The following is a 15,581-nucleotide window of genomic DNA, read 5'->3' on the forward strand; positions in this document are numbered from 1 at the left end:
CCATAACCGACACAGAAGAGACGCGCTGCAGTGAAGGAGCGCGTATACACGAGACCAGCCGTGCTCAAAGCTCTCGCGCGACAGCAACTGCATGCGTCTCAAAGAGCTGTGTTACATTAGCGTTCGGCGAAGAATGCGCCCTGCAAGTGGACATGCGCGGGAGCAGGCGCCCTTTTCACGGGCGCCTTTGTTTCGGTGGCGGAATGAGTCCCGACTACCACCGACCACGAAAAAGGGGCGAGAGATCCAACGATAGCTACTCGCTCTGAAACAGACACAACACCACACGCACAATCTCTCAGAGAGAGAGAGAGAGAAGGGAAGACGGAAAGGCAGGGAGGTTAACCAGACTGAGTCCAGTTTGCTACCCTACACGTGGGGAGGGGAATGGGGAGTGAAAGAGGAAGAGAGAGAACTTAAGTGTAGGATTTCTATAGTCGGGCACTCAAGTCTGTTGCCCTCAGGTAGCGAAAAAGCGCTCGAACTGCTTTCTGGGCCAATGAACTGTGAGGCCAGGCTCCCAAGATCTTCGCTTCCGTAAATGTCCTGTCATCCAGTCTATTTAAGGCACACTGGAGAAATTGTGCTTGAAATTGAGGACAATGGCACAATAAGTGGTCAGTGTTCTCCTCGCATCCGCAAACATCACATGCAGGACTATCAGCCATTCCAATTAGTGCTGAGTAGGTATCTCTCAGGCTTCCGGTTGCAATAAGCACCTGTCGGCATGACGGGAAGACAGAAAGACACAATTCAGCCACGAAGCGCTTAGTTCGGCCTCTCGTATTTACAGCTCACTGCACAGATTATGCATGCGCCATGTGGTGTGCGCATTACGGCCAAAAGAAGACGTTGCGCAGAGACGAAAAGAAACAATTGAGTTAGCGAAATGTTAGAAAGCACAAACGAAAAAGGAAAAAAGAAACAAGACTGTGCACTGTTCGTGTTCGTCTATTGCGTATCTCTGCGCTGTTCTCTGCTGTGGGCTGTGGTTACGTTTTTATTTTGCCGCATAGCTCCATAGTAATTAAGCTGTACAAAGTTCCCCCATGTTAGCGTGCACATGGAACAAAAGCAATAAACCTACTCAAGCAGGGCATATAAAGGACGTTCTCTCTCTCCCTCTTCTTAGCTGCGCCATATTTAAAGAAAAATTGCCTGCGGCAGATAGCACAATTTAATCCTTGAGCCAAATTTACTCGATGAGGTGGCCGTTACTGCTACGAGAAATCAAATTGAATAATTGAATAATTAACATAATTACGCTAATTAAAGTATTTATTACTGAATATATTACAGTAAACGGCAGTGTAAGTGACGCAGACTGTTCGGTACAGCCTTCAAAACTTGTCTGCATGGTTGCATTGGCCGACTCAACCACCTCGTTTCATGGTCGACCACTACAGGCGTTGCCTGTTAAAGGTGCAACAGCAAGAGGTTCCTGGTTTACTTTGTCTGTCAAGGACGTCCGTGACGTTAACCGAAACCCATTGTTTAAAACTGTAGACGTTGACCAGAAGCCATGCGTCCATGGGAAATAAGTGTGTCGCGACATTAAACGTCTCGACTCAACCATGTCCGATCGACGTGTCTTTTCTTTTTCTTTCTCTCTTTGTAGACAGTTTCAGTTAGCACGTATAAGCGTATCACCATTTGAATACCGCCGTAGCCTCTGCGGCGGGATTACGTGACGCTCAGTTTAAGTAGCGTGCGCAGGGGCATTTATCGCAACGACCGACTACCTGGCACATTACTGGCGCCGCACAAGCAACGTAATCATTCGTGCGCATACTGGTTATTCCGCGAAAACAATGTGCAAAAAAAAAAAGAACATTCCCACGCGTTGTTGTCGAAGAATGTGTCGCACAAGATGCAAGCGGCGGTATGCGTATATACGGACAGGTCATAGGCGCAGGCCACAGCACCCTGCTTGGCAGCAGAGAGCTGTGTCACAGCTGGCGAACAGGTACACCCTATACCCAGTGGCGTAGCAACAGGGGGGGCCGGGGTGCCGTGGGCCCCGGGTGCAAGGGGCCAGTGGGGTGGTGGGGGGGGGGGGGTGTCATATAAGTCTGAAGAGACCCCTCTTTCCGCCGGCTACACCCGGGGAGGGGGGTGACAGAAGACCTATGGGCCCCGGGCGCCAGACGACCTAGCTACGCCACTGCCTATACCGCTCTCCACATAATCACCACCGAGCAGTCGTTACAGAACTCTGCGAGTACTACACGTAAAGGGACGGCCAAGAACGCCATTGAAATGGGGTGTCTTAGTAAATTACCTTTCTACGATGACACACACACACACACACTTACCTTGAGATGCTTGGTAGGCCCTAATAGATGCAAAGTGAACGGCGAGTGTACTACGCCGTCCAGCAGTTCGGGCACCGGCTCACGTTGACTTCACGGATTTTTGAGCGAAGTACAGCGGCTTCTCGGATGTAGGTGAATGTTTCACAGTTTAACTACGTTCCATTCGAAAGGAACAGAAGGCTTAACTTAGCGGATCCCGTTCTTTCTTGCCACGGTACGGCACAAAGATGAAAAAAGTACTTAAAAAAACATCGGTGACGTCACACCTTGGTGCCGGTGCTGAAGCTTTAATGCAGAATTCAGGAAAATGAAGGTGCATCCTTCATTTCTTAATGCTGAATGGTGGTGGTAACAACTTTATTGAGACTCTGCTCAGTTATGATCTGGCAGGCCCGAGTCCTAGAATGGCCCCAATTCATTTGTAATGATCATAATCAAGCGTCTTTTCTGGCTAAATGCGTGAAAAATATATCAGCAAATGTTTCATCGAAAGTCGGAACTGAGCTAGTGGTGCTTTTTTCCCAGCGCCTTCAACAAGCGTCAATGAATTTAGGTTGAGAAACAAATCATCCTTAAAGGAAGCTATCCAATTCTATATATCTTTGCTCCGACAGCGACAATCGGCAACTGCACGTAAGCACATTGTTTTTTTTAAGTGCGAGACGGAAGAAGCACACGTACACAGCTCAGCAGTCCAACTTCACGAATCACGTGTCACTTTATTCTTACAGTATACAAGTCTTAAAAAGAAAAAAAAATGACGCTATACATCACATAACGCGCCAGTCACTTTGCAGCGCGTGCAAGTATATCTTAATATGTATAATGTGTATATATATATATTTATTTATATATGTATGCATGTGTATAATATGTATAAGTAGAATATCGTACACGTCGAGTAGCGACCACGTCGCCTTGTCTTTAAAAACATGGGAGGAAAAATTAACGCCGGGCGCCAAGGGCTGACTAGGGGTGGCCGCAGATATTTCTATGAACGCCGCACTTAAAGTCCTTGCGTACAAACATTTTTTTTTTTTTCACAGCGAGTGTCGCACACACGGCTTGAAAGCGAAATGCCACGTGCAGAAACAACGGCCCAAACCCAGCCCGGAGAAATATACAAAGCCCGCAAAAGGGGGCGGTCCATTCGTAATAGAGAACAACCCTACGTCGTTTCTTCATCACCGGTATGAAACCGGCGCGGCTATCTAGTACACTTGCAATTCAAAATAAGAAAAAAGGTTCTCAAAACATCCTTCGAAACTTCAATCTCTGCTGTCAGTTGTTGGCCAGGAAAAAAAGAAAACGTACAGAAATCTCATCTCCCCCTCGAGCGACCGTTGCAAGCTGTACACCTAAAATTAGCTACACAACACGATTACATGAGCCACGCTATACAAGTACTTTCGACAAGCGTTCGCTTGTTCGTTGCCGCTCTCGGAAAGGACATCGGCGAAAATGTAGAAATCAGCGATGGCTTCTAGCACGCGTTCGTACGGATAACTTCGGAAATTGCCTAGCGCGGCAGAAGGTAAATTTCGCCAGAACGGCTCATTAAAAAAAAAAAAGAAAGAAAACGCGCCGTTGGTCGAACAACTGAGGACATGGGGGATGATCGGCGCGAACAAGCGACGCGATGATGCGAAAATTACCCGGGTGTTGCGGCCGATTTATGTTCGTCAGTTCCCGCACTGATATACCGCTGATCAAACTGACGCAGTGCCTACTGACAAACAAACCATAGTTAATATACAAATAAACTTTCCATACGGACAATCACCTCACCCGACGGCTCATTGCGTTAGAAAAGCTCGAAGAGTTCGCCTTCTTCGGCCATACCTGACCACTGCACCGTATAAACGCATATATCATCACAAGCGCGGAGAGTTCTATGGAAACCAGCCTTGACTGCTTCGGCAAGATTGATCGTTTCGACATGCAATGCGCTGTCACGCAGCAAGTCAGTAAGCCGTTCGGAGAAACGAGCTCTGCGCTATACAAAAAATGCGGCTTATCACCTACGTAGTCTCGCAGTTTTCCCGTCTTTCTCGCGAACAAGTAAAACGGCTCGCGCACAAAGTTCACGAAGTTGTTTCGCAACGTCAGAAACCTAGCTGGAACGTCACGCGCTTCTCGTTTGCGTTTGCGTAAGCCAACACGGCCGTCGAGGTGGCCGGGGCATCTCGCCTTGTAGTATACATAAAAACCTGCGCTCTTCCAGCGAGTGGGAAAGAAAAGCGGCGGCGTCGTATAGCTGCAACTTGGCACTGTTCGTGCGAGCACCAGTTCTCAATGTCTCTTTAAGGGGGCCTGCACGGGTCGGCCCTGACGTATACTAAAAACGCAAGGACGTCTAGCGCGGGAAAGGAAAAAAAACCTCGCAGCGATATTAATACAGCGCTTAACCACCGCTGCAGTCCGTATTAGTAGGCCCGTGCATCACTACCGCTGGTGAACAACCGGTAACGAAGATCACGTGGTACCGCGGCGTCTAACCAGATCTACAAGCTTCGCCCTTCGGATGCAAGTGCAAAGTTTAAGACGACTAATAGCAGGATGATTCAGACTTTCTAGCTTCAATGCTTTAACATCGATGATGATCGCCCGTACTTATTAATGCATCCTGTATCTCAGCTTTGTTTTTTGCCCGAAGCGGCTAAGTATACCGCGGCAGTGATCACTCGGTGCGTGGCGGAGCAAGCGTCTACGCTATATGTACGGTCATCGTATACTTATGATGCAACCAGCGTGCGGTTGATTCACACAGACTCCACGCGGAACTAGCGAGACTTAATACGTAAAACTTAACGGTATACACGACACAACCCCCACCAAACGGTGTTGCAGGCGCCTCTACAAAGCGACCGGTTAGTGCAGCGCACCTTCGCTAGGGGACAACGTGGCACCATAAACTTGAGCGTGGGCTGCCCGCAACAACGTCAGCGCAAGTGCACTAATCTCTAAAGATAAAAAAAAGAATACGGGGAAGGGAGGTTCCGGACGATCGGAAAGAGGGACACCATCGACCACTTGCGCTTCGCATACACAACCTGCTTTAGAAAAAATACATCACAGATTCGTTTAAGCACGAAACAGCAGAACGCCACGCTTCAAGCTCTGATATATTACCTACGTAAGCGCTTTCACGTATAAACATTTGGCGCGACGCTGCTCATCAGAGGCCGCATTCATTTAGCGAACTACGAGCTGGATTTGGGCCGACCGCCAATCGCACGCTTATTGTGGCACCGCGTGCTACATCTGGTCGCGGCAGACACCCACGTTGGTGTGCTACGTCATAAAATGCAAACGCTAATTTTCCAGGGATGTAGAAACTTCTGGTGGTCCGAGAAAGCACTCCCGAGTACAGGGGAGAAGGAGCGGGGGAGGGGGGGGGGGGCGAAGCGAAAGACCGGACTAAATGTCTTCAAGGATGCAGCCTGTCGAACAAAAGTGCAACCAATAGTTCACTAGCTTCACATAAATGAAAGGCTGAAGAAATATGGTCGCGGAAGCGGTAACAGTTATAAACCATCGCAAAGAAGCTGGAGAGGCCAAGACACCTGTGGAATCTTTTGGACATAATAATAATGAGGCTTAATTAAATCGGGGAGACAAACCCTATATGCGCTTCGCGAAATTAATGCGACAGGTAAAATGACAGCGGAGCGATGACCTTTTTCGGTCAGCCCCCGAGTATCGCCAATAGTGACGATGTCAGCTGTATCTGTATCGATCCTGTGTCGAGGTTCTTTGCTTGCCCCCCTCCCCTTCCTCCCATCGCTTACCCCCTATAGTTACAACGGGGAGTGTTCTACAGACCACACGAGCTGTAGTACTAGCGGTACAGCTTACAGGTCCCTTGGCATGAGCCACTGCATTCCAGCAGCTGTTTTCTGCCGTCAATCGCCACCACCGTGACCCGAAATCATCCCGCCCAGGTAGGGTGACTGCCGCGCGCGTTCTAGTTATATCTAAACAAACGGTAGATGATTTCTCCGGCGAAGCCCCACAAGTTTCACGTAGCCGGAATTCGTCGTCGCCACGTCGCCAGATGTCATGACTCGGGCAAAGCTGCCGTTATCTCGTTATCTCGGGGCCGCCCGGCCCCACACTTCCCCACACTTCGAACCGAAAGCATGACGTGGTCCACAAACAGGCGCTGCCGCTTCCAAGAGGGCACGCCGGTGGCAGACCCGCATCGAGGGCAGCCGCAGCGGTGAACCGCAGCGCCACTCTCACCAGCCACGCAGAAGTGGTTCCGTTAACAACAGGCGAACAAAAAACTCCCAACGATGCGCGCAGGTCGGACGGCGCTAAAACATGACATCGTCACTCCTCCCTTACCAGCGCCTAGGAACAAAACCGATCACTAAATCTTCACACAAACCGCTGACATTCCATTTTGTTTTTCGCCCGTCCGTCGTGTCCTGACGCCATGGCAGTCGACACACAAATCCGACACGCAAGTCCGCTGTTGCGGCGAGGGGCTGCTCTTTGCCCACCGAGCTGTCGTCACTGGCTCTCCCAAGCACCACGGCGTTATAGTCTATCAGTCCACGCAAGGAACGGCCACGTTCACGTGACCGCTAAGAAGCAGGGCTCTTTTGATACATGCACAAGACACGGTATTTGAAGGAAAGGCTCGCGCCTGTGCGCGGTTCTCGTTTTCTTTTTTACAAGCGGGCTGCGATCACACTGAGACGAAAAACGAGAGTCTCCAGGCCGTCTTCACCCTTTGTTCGGTTGTCCGCGCTTTGTTCGCCGTCCGGAAGTGCGGCGGTATGGGAACAAGACGACGCGGCCGCTACCTCGAGCGTGCCGTTAAGGTGCAACGATGGTGGAACAATGACGTGCGACAGCGTCTGATGTGAGGTTCTGTACAGCTCAGAACCTCGTTGACAACTGTCATGTCCGGTGAGAGTTGGTCTGCGGTAGCCGCTGGCACGAGTCCTGGTGTCCACCCGACGCTGCAGTGCCGTTGCCGCTCTGACCACGCAGAGCGAGCTGGTAGGCCACCTCGAACGCCTGGCCCAGCGTCAGAATGATCTCAGTGGCCAGCTCCTGCGGAGATGCGAATAAACAAAGGGAAAATGGGAAGGGGTCGGGTAGGGAAAATCGTCAATTCACGGGGAAAACGCGTTAGCTGATACAGCGGCGCAGTCAAAACACACAAGAGGACTATGGTCGTCGCGTCAATTCAAAACTAACAGGAGGGCAATTTGATTCCCGTTCGTCTTCCAGTACTGGCCTCGTGCGCGACCGAAGGCGGCACTGCTAACGGCGCTCCGGTGACGTCAGCTGGGGAACTCGCCTTTGCCGTCTGCTACGTTCCAACTTAAATAACGGCATTTTACTTCGGTTGCTCCTTTCGCGTAGCATGGTTCTCTCTAATTACATCCATTTTTTTCTTCCTGGTGTTATTTTTATAAATGTCAGCATTATAAGACCAGCAAATATTTTATTGAACCTCCCATAAAACCACAGCTGCCATTGTCAGGGGCCCGATCACGGTTGACTCAGTCGCGAAAGCTCACGCCGAATAAGTAAACTAGTATTTCCAGCTTTGGAACCAAAGCACGATATCGAAATGCGGCGTCGACTAAGCGGCAGTGTAGAACGCAAATATTACCTTTGGCTCATAATTCCACTCGCTAGATAAAGTTCTTGCTGACAAGAAAGATTCATTTCCCAGACAAGCGGTTACTCCGGAAGAGCAGCTGCACCGCGTTTTATAATGTTTCGCAATCGTCAAACAGGTAGTCCAACAACAGTCAAACAATGCCTTCTTGCAAATGAATGTTATGATCATATTTCAACAACCATATAGGACTTGGTATTTTAGGATAGCATGCGATTTAAGCATGTCAGTATTGCCTGCGCATATATTCTGCTAGTATGACTTGCATGGCAAGCAACAGAGAGTAAAAATTGCAGCAGAACTTATCGCACGGTGACTGTCGAAGGTAATGCGAACAGCAGACGAGCAGTGTAGTGACGCACCATATTCCAGAAGTCACGTTCATTTAACACATGTAGTGGTAACTCAAGACTTTCTTTGCTTCGGCTATATGCCACAAACTCCGACGGCACTCGCTTACCAAGCTCGCCCATGATCACGGAGGCATTACGACGACTGTCACCGCCGCAGTGACGATGTAGTGACGAAGGTATATGATATCGACTGAACGACAAAGACGTACAACGACGACGTCTCAACGTGACGTCGATTCTCAAATTATGACGACGGCATAAAGACGACCACGTGGCGATGACGTCATAAAGACATGAGATAAGGACGACGGCACGACGACAACCGAATGAAGAAGCGGGAATTACGACGACGGCGCAACCAAGACAGCATGCATGATAGCGCCTGTGTGACAAGGATGGCACGACAACGCATATATCACGACTGAATGACGGCCTCACGATTACGATAGAATGACGAACAGGGACTGACGTCAGTGGATCGACGAAGGTGTTATAACGATGACGACGTGAGAACGATGGTGAAACGACAGCCTGACGGCAATGGCTTGACGAAGACGGGATGACGAGAGCCGGATGTCGAAGTTACAATGATCACGCTGCAACGACCGCAAAGGCGATGGTGTAACAACGAATGAATGACGACTGAATGACTACGACGACTAAGACAACGGCATCGAGGACATGGGATGACAACGAGTGTACGATGACAATGGCGTGAGGATGGCCGTATTAGAAAACCTGTATGACGACGACGGCACGACCAGAGTCGGACGATGAAGCTGGAGTGACGATGACGGCACGAATACGGCGACATTATGACGGCGGTCTGGCAATGGAGGCCCGAAAGCGACTGTTTGACTACGGTGGCTTGATAAGGACGGCATAATCACGATTGAATGGCGACAGTCTGATTACACTACAATGACGAAGTAACATTGACATCGATGAACCATCGGGCACTTCAATTTCCTTTTTTATTGAAGAGGCCCGAAACAAGGCGAGACAGAAAGAGAGAAAGTCGGCCTGAGCTACAGCTTGCTCTGGCCTGCTACTTTACGGTCTGCTACTCTATCTACACTGGGGGAAAGGGACGGGGAGGAAAAGGGCTGATGAATTATGTGAGGGGAAAGTGCGTATACAGTTATGGCATCTCTAAGCCTTGCGTCTAGCCCAGCGTCTTGTAGAGATGTTATAGCGGCATTTGTAATCAAGGCTGCGCTGTTTGCATTAGGCCAAGGACCCAAAGGGAACTCGTCTGATAGCGACTTCTTATGGAAGTTTGCAGGAACCTACCTACCGCAAGGTGCCTGGCTCGAGCCACAGAATTCTTCGAAAAAAAAAAAGGACCCGAATAAAACATGAATATGGATTGAATGAACAGAAGGAAACCAGCTGGTGCATACATTCATAAATTTTTGCAAGCAAGAGCCATGGTCTATAGAGTTTTCGGATAGTTTTCGGATAGACGACGAACAACCACGGCTTCTACAGCGACAAAAAGCTGTTCTTGCATTCCGAATCGAGTTCTGAAAGCGACCCAGACTGCAACTAAAAAGTCAACAGCAAGTTCCGTCCAGTTACTACACCGCTGGGGATGTCGCTTTGATATGACTTCAGCGCGCGGATTACACATGTTTAAACGTCGCATTCGCACGTTCGGCGGCCTATCTTATGGGAGTGCACAACGCATGTACTCTGCTTTCAACATCTTAAGTTGTGACTGTGACCATAGTATCGCCTTTTTCCGGACTGTAGTCTGCGGACTATGCATGTTTATGCTGAAATTTCGAACGGTGCGGTATATATATCGGTGCGGGCTATACATGCTTTATTTAGGATTCTACGGGCGATAAAAAATGAAACGAGGCCTGACTGCACCAGCAACTCTTTACTGTGCTACATCACATAGCGAACCTTGCAGACAAATGTTTCAAACATACTTTCTGCTAAAATTCGACCCTTCTGAGTGTACCTGCAGCGGCTGCAGTTTACAAAAGATGGAAATGTATATTTTTGACGCAGTATACCCTGCGGATTAAAAAATACAACCAGCAGTATATGTGTATATATACTGTCTCCAATGCACAGTTGCGTATGATGAAAGAGAAATCGCGCACTCGACACATGCTATGTGCAAACATACGAGCAAATAAATCGCTACAGAACACTTCGGCACAGCGTCACCGCTCCACACCGTTGGCGTAAACAGCTGTGGTGTGACCTCCGCGGGAGCCGCTGCGCGAATACGCCAGCGAGGGCGCAGCTGGCACCGACACAATAGGACACAAGGCATTGATGAGGCTTAGCGGCGACGTCTTTCGCTTAGACTTGATCGCTAGAATTATTCAGTCGCGTTTACCGTTCATACTATAACAGCCTAATCAATTAGCGTAAAAAAAGTACCCGCTTTACGCTGACGGTCGAGCTGCTCATCAGCTACGAAGTATTTTGAATCACGGAATTCATAACGTACCGAAACGCCCTCGGCGGGTTTGAGGAATGCCGCAGTTGAGGTCTCCGGGTTAGTTTTAAACCACCAGGTGTTCTTTAACGTGCGCGTAAATATAAGTACACGATCCTCCTTGCTTGTCGCCGTCATCAAAATGCGAACGCCGCGTATTTAAGTGTTCACTTAGTGGACTAGCCATTTCAGCCGCCACTCACTGGTTGGAGCTCCACTATACCAGTGAGGAGGAGACTGGCTGGAGGAGCCTGTCCCCTCACTGATACCCTAACCGATACAATCACCAGTTCCGCGGCACCGAAAATGTACAGTCCACTATAGCTGGACACTGCGCCGTCCAGCGGGACAGCACGACAACGGCGACGGCGTTCTTGCGCCTCAAGTAAGCTACGAGTACAGAGCACGTGTACTTATGGTTACCACTACACCAAGTAGTCCAGCAGTGCTTTATTTTCCTATATAAGAATACTGAATAGCGCAGCAGGCCATGTGAGACGCTTTTGAAGTTTTCTCACACAGGTAGAGAAAGGCAGCAAAGTCGCATTTTAAACTCAGTTGTCTATTCTTATTTTGCTCTTGTAAATACAGCGCCTACGTTTTCTCTTGCCCAGCTTAAACTAACGCGGACGAGAAAGGGGCACCTTTTTTTTTTTTTTCCAGGAGCGTTCTGTTCTTTCTCGTAAGCGCGTTGGCTCCGTAGCTTTCCCTTCAATGCCACAGAAGGTTGCAAGCGCGTGCATTGCAATAAAATATGTACACACCAATGTAGAATAAAGCGGCAGAAGGCTATATGGTGCAAGTTTCTGCATGGGACTGTAAGGTGACGTCCGCTAAAGTAGTGCTTAAAAAAATAATAGAGGATGTTTTAAAGCTGCTCGGACATGCGGGACGCCATAAGTGGGAGCTCGGTTTATTTCTGACCACGCGAGATTCTGTAACATACACCTGAATCTGACTAAAACGGAATCGCTGTAGCAGTCCGCCTCCGTTACAACCATCGATCTGACGCAGGTGAGCATACCGCCATTCGAAGGGAGCGCAACATCACTTCTCAAGTTGAACATATGCTCGCCGTTAAGCTTGTTAAGCCATGTATGTCAGAATTTCATCATCCTGCGTCTGAGAGGACCCATGTAATCTTTGAAAATTGATCGGAAGCACGACATGCTATAGGACAAATTTGCAGCCAGTAGTTTCTCCTTTTTTCCCTCTCTGCTTGTACAACACGCACCACGATGAAACGTTCAGCCACAGGCATAATTACTCGGGGGACAAAAGACACTAACCATTCACGCCCTCGGCTTTTGAGATATGGATGGCATTTCTTATCTTAGGAAGCGATCGCAGAGTGCAGCCCTTCTAACGCCAATGACCGCCATCCACAGCCGCGTCACTAAAGCCAGCTCCTTTCGTACCAAACGAGCTGGCAAACGACCGGAACATTCGTTCCCACACGCAGCAAAAAAGCATGCTACGCATAAAAAAAGGAAAGAAAAAGGAAAGTCCCGCAAAATAAAGAAAATCAAAGAAGCCAATAGAAAATAAAGATAAGAAAACAAAAAAGAAAGGGGAAAAATGACGCCATCGCGCAGGGATCCCCCACTCGATCCAGTTGTTTTCATAGTTTTCTTAACTTCCTGCAGAGGGCGCCACTAGTACCGTTCGCGACGAGAATAGCGCCCGTTTCGCGACGCCGAGTTTCGATTCGTCTTTCGGAGCGAGAGCGCGAGAGTTGCTGAAGAGCGCCGAATGGCGCCGTTTAAAACTGACCTTCCTTACCATTTGGATTTTCTACTATATGCTTAAATATAGAAAGGAGAGAATGAAGTTACGTTCAAATAGTAACATCAATATCCCCAAAGGACAAACGCGGAAATTAAATAAGGCTAAATATTGCATTATATTCTTCTTGAATAAAAAAACAAGTCACTGTTGTCAAGGGCGGAGTTTCTTCGAGTGAGAAATATGGCGCAAACTTGAGGGGCGCAATGCCTACCACTACATTTCAAATAAAGATTGAGCTCTTGCTCTTCCTGACAAAACTCCCAGTAACGTGTGATAGCTACAAAAATTTACCGTAATATCAGTACCACGGACTTTTTTTTTTTTTGAAAGGGATGGTAGTGATACACACAACACTAATTTCGTGTTAAAGGGCCCCTGAAACGGTTCGGACAAATTTTGTAGACGCGTAGGGTATAGCTAAAGTAGAACATTCGCACCACAACTTAAGAGAAGCGTTACGTATTAATGGAGCTACAAGCGATTACAAGTTATCCTCCTCCTTAGTCATGCTTTTCCTCCTCGTTCGCCGAGCGATCGGGGCTGCGTCGGGACTGGTTCTGCGTCACGATGCGACGTCACATCGTCCACTTCCGGTTGTTTTTGAGACCGCCCCCGCCCGCGCGAAACATCTCCGCTAGCCGCTTGGCCGTCGACCCCAAGCGAGAGCTATCGAAGCAGCGTGCGTTGCGAGCATTCTGTCGCAGCGCCGAACGTGTCTGGTATTCCGACAACCACACACATGCTGAACGTTTCGACGGAACGGTAGAGACAAACTCAAGCTGATCAAGGTACGTGAGCTGCCCTGATCGGTCTCTACAGTCCAGCCACGCGATGGCGCAGAGCTTAACCAGCCACAGAAAGAGCTACTATTGCTCTAACCAAGTGTAAAACATTTTAAACATTTGCAAAAACAACGTGTTAACGATTACCCTCCTGCGAAAAATTTACACCAGCAGCAAAGAATACAGTTTATTACTGCTACTGTGTCTGGTTGAGCTCTATGCCACCAGGAGGCTGCACCATGCAGACCATTCACATTTGCGCTTCTGTTCATCCCATGAAACGACACGCAAGGGGACACGGCCAGGCACTGTCCCCTTGCGTTTGCGTTTACCCTAATACCGGACTCGCGAAACGCTATTGCGTTAGTAATCTTCCGGTGTAAAGTGACGGCCGCAATCGCGCAAATCCTGGCGCCGATCGGATAGCGGCAGTCCGATGCACTGCAGCCAGTCCGCTCATCTACTGGCTTGCAGAGGGACACGATGTCGCAGCTTGACATATTGCCAGTCGCTACGCTTGCAGTCTTTAACGCAACAAAGTCGAATCATCGCGCTCGCGAAAAGACAGACCGACACTGACGGCGGAGCTCTCGTCAAAGACGGAGCACGTTGTAACACAAGCAGACGACACTTGTGTGCCGGAAGTGCTTAAGTGTACCGAAAAATTGTTCTTGTGCATTTCCTTTATGTTATCTTTTTTATAAAAACAAATTAACTAACATTCCAACTATTACGAACGTCATTTGTTTACCATAAAGTTGGAAAAATTATCGATCACGCGCCCTGGTCAGCCAATCGGCTCGCCCCACTGACGTCATATGGGTGATTTGCGTCATATGGGTAGGGGCGGCTTAAAATTCCGCCGCGCAGTGTGCTGCGATCGGCAGCGATGTGCATTTTTAAAACCTTATAAAAAATTACACGCTTTACGCGGAGCACTTAGATGCGTTTATTAATGATCAGAAGGCCCTACTCTAACGACTCTGCGTTTGTAGAAAATCGTCAAAATCGTTTCAGGGTCCCTTTAAGGCGGTACTGACACGATATTACCAACTCATTTCTTTTCCGTTAAGTGAAGGTCCTGGAGCTCTATACCTTACCAAAAATAGTGGCAAGCATCAGAGCGCGAAAAATAATTGAATATAACGGATTTTCTACAGCCAGTTTCGGTATCGCTTCTCATGGCGATACTGTTTCCTGACGTGACGAGGGAGCAGGGCATTGCGACGTTTTGACACCCGCTCCAGCTCGCTCGGTCGTCCACCATGCTGCTACATCGGCCGTCACAATGAGCAACAGCATACGAAGCGACTGAGCGAGTGTCAAAACGACGCAGCGTCCTGCTCCCTCATACTGTGTCGTGGCGTCACGACCCATGGCGACACAGTGCCCTTCCAGAAACGAAACTGACTGTAGAAAAGCTGGCGAACTTTTCGGTTAATTTCGATGCTAACGAACGGTCAGGGTCGCCGCTCATTCCTGAGCCCAAACGTTTCTTATTTAGATTTTAAAACTGGCTTTCGGAAGATAATTTGTCGATCACACGCCAATCTTCTGCCGAAAACACCTATTTTCGGCCTGCCATAGGAAGCGAGAACGGTGGCTCAATATGAGTAATTCGAGTATTTACACGGCCATAACGCGTTTTTTTTAAATATAAAATTGATTTGAAAATTACTTGGCCGGTGCAATCGGATGCGATGTTGCGTCCGCGGCGTCCTCAACAGCTTACTGTCAGAGCAAGCGTCATCACACGACGGCGATTCGCGTACCGTCTCGCGCAGCGTAACAACGACGACGCGCTGCTTTTGGTCTTCGATTACAAATTAGGCAGTTTTGAACACATTTTGTGCACTAGCTCCGCCCCACAAGTTCAATTATTAGCATGGGTACCAGGCCACCGAGACACTCATCTGAATGAAATGGTTGATTCTGAGCACGATCTTCTTTTAATGGTTTGTTGTTGGTTTGTTAACGGTTTGTTTAGGAGCTCTAATGCCATTTCGACATTAGTTTTCTGGTTTGAACACGCAGAAAGTGGGTGCACATTCAATTCGGGAAAGTGTTAGGACCGGCTAAGTACTGCCAAATGAAGGAATGTTGTGTTTGGGTGTTTTTTTTTTTTTTTGCCTCTTGTTCAATTCGACCCACCAGGTCCCATTTCATATCTCCCATCAGGGTCTAATTCATGAAAGTCGACTATTACAGCTACAACTCGTTGATGTAATAGTATTTCAA

General features: G+C 48.6%; 1 protein-coding gene across 2 annotated transcripts in view; it reads right to left on the reverse strand.

The window, feature by feature from the left end:
• Positions 1 to 3,001: 3,001 nt before the first annotated feature.
• Positions 3,002 to 15,581, reverse strand: part of LOC135901320 (ankyrin repeat and sterile alpha motif domain-containing protein 1B) — a 122,795-nt gene continuing 110,215 nt past the window's right edge. For both annotated transcript variants that reach the window (XM_065431064.1, XM_065431065.1), the window contains one exon: positions 3,002 to 7,382. In XM_065431064.1, coding sequence (XP_065287136.1) covers positions 7,227 to 7,382 — 156 coding nt within the window. In that variant the 3' untranslated portion in view covers positions 3,002 to 7,226. The remainder of the gene's footprint in view (positions 7,383 to 15,581) is intronic.

Source organism: Dermacentor albipictus, chromosome 3 (assembly GCF_038994185.2).
Source record: "Dermacentor albipictus isolate Rhodes 1998 colony chromosome 3, USDA_Dalb.pri_finalv2, whole genome shotgun sequence".
Taxonomy (NCBI): domain Eukaryota; kingdom Metazoa; phylum Arthropoda; class Arachnida; order Ixodida; family Ixodidae; genus Dermacentor; species Dermacentor albipictus.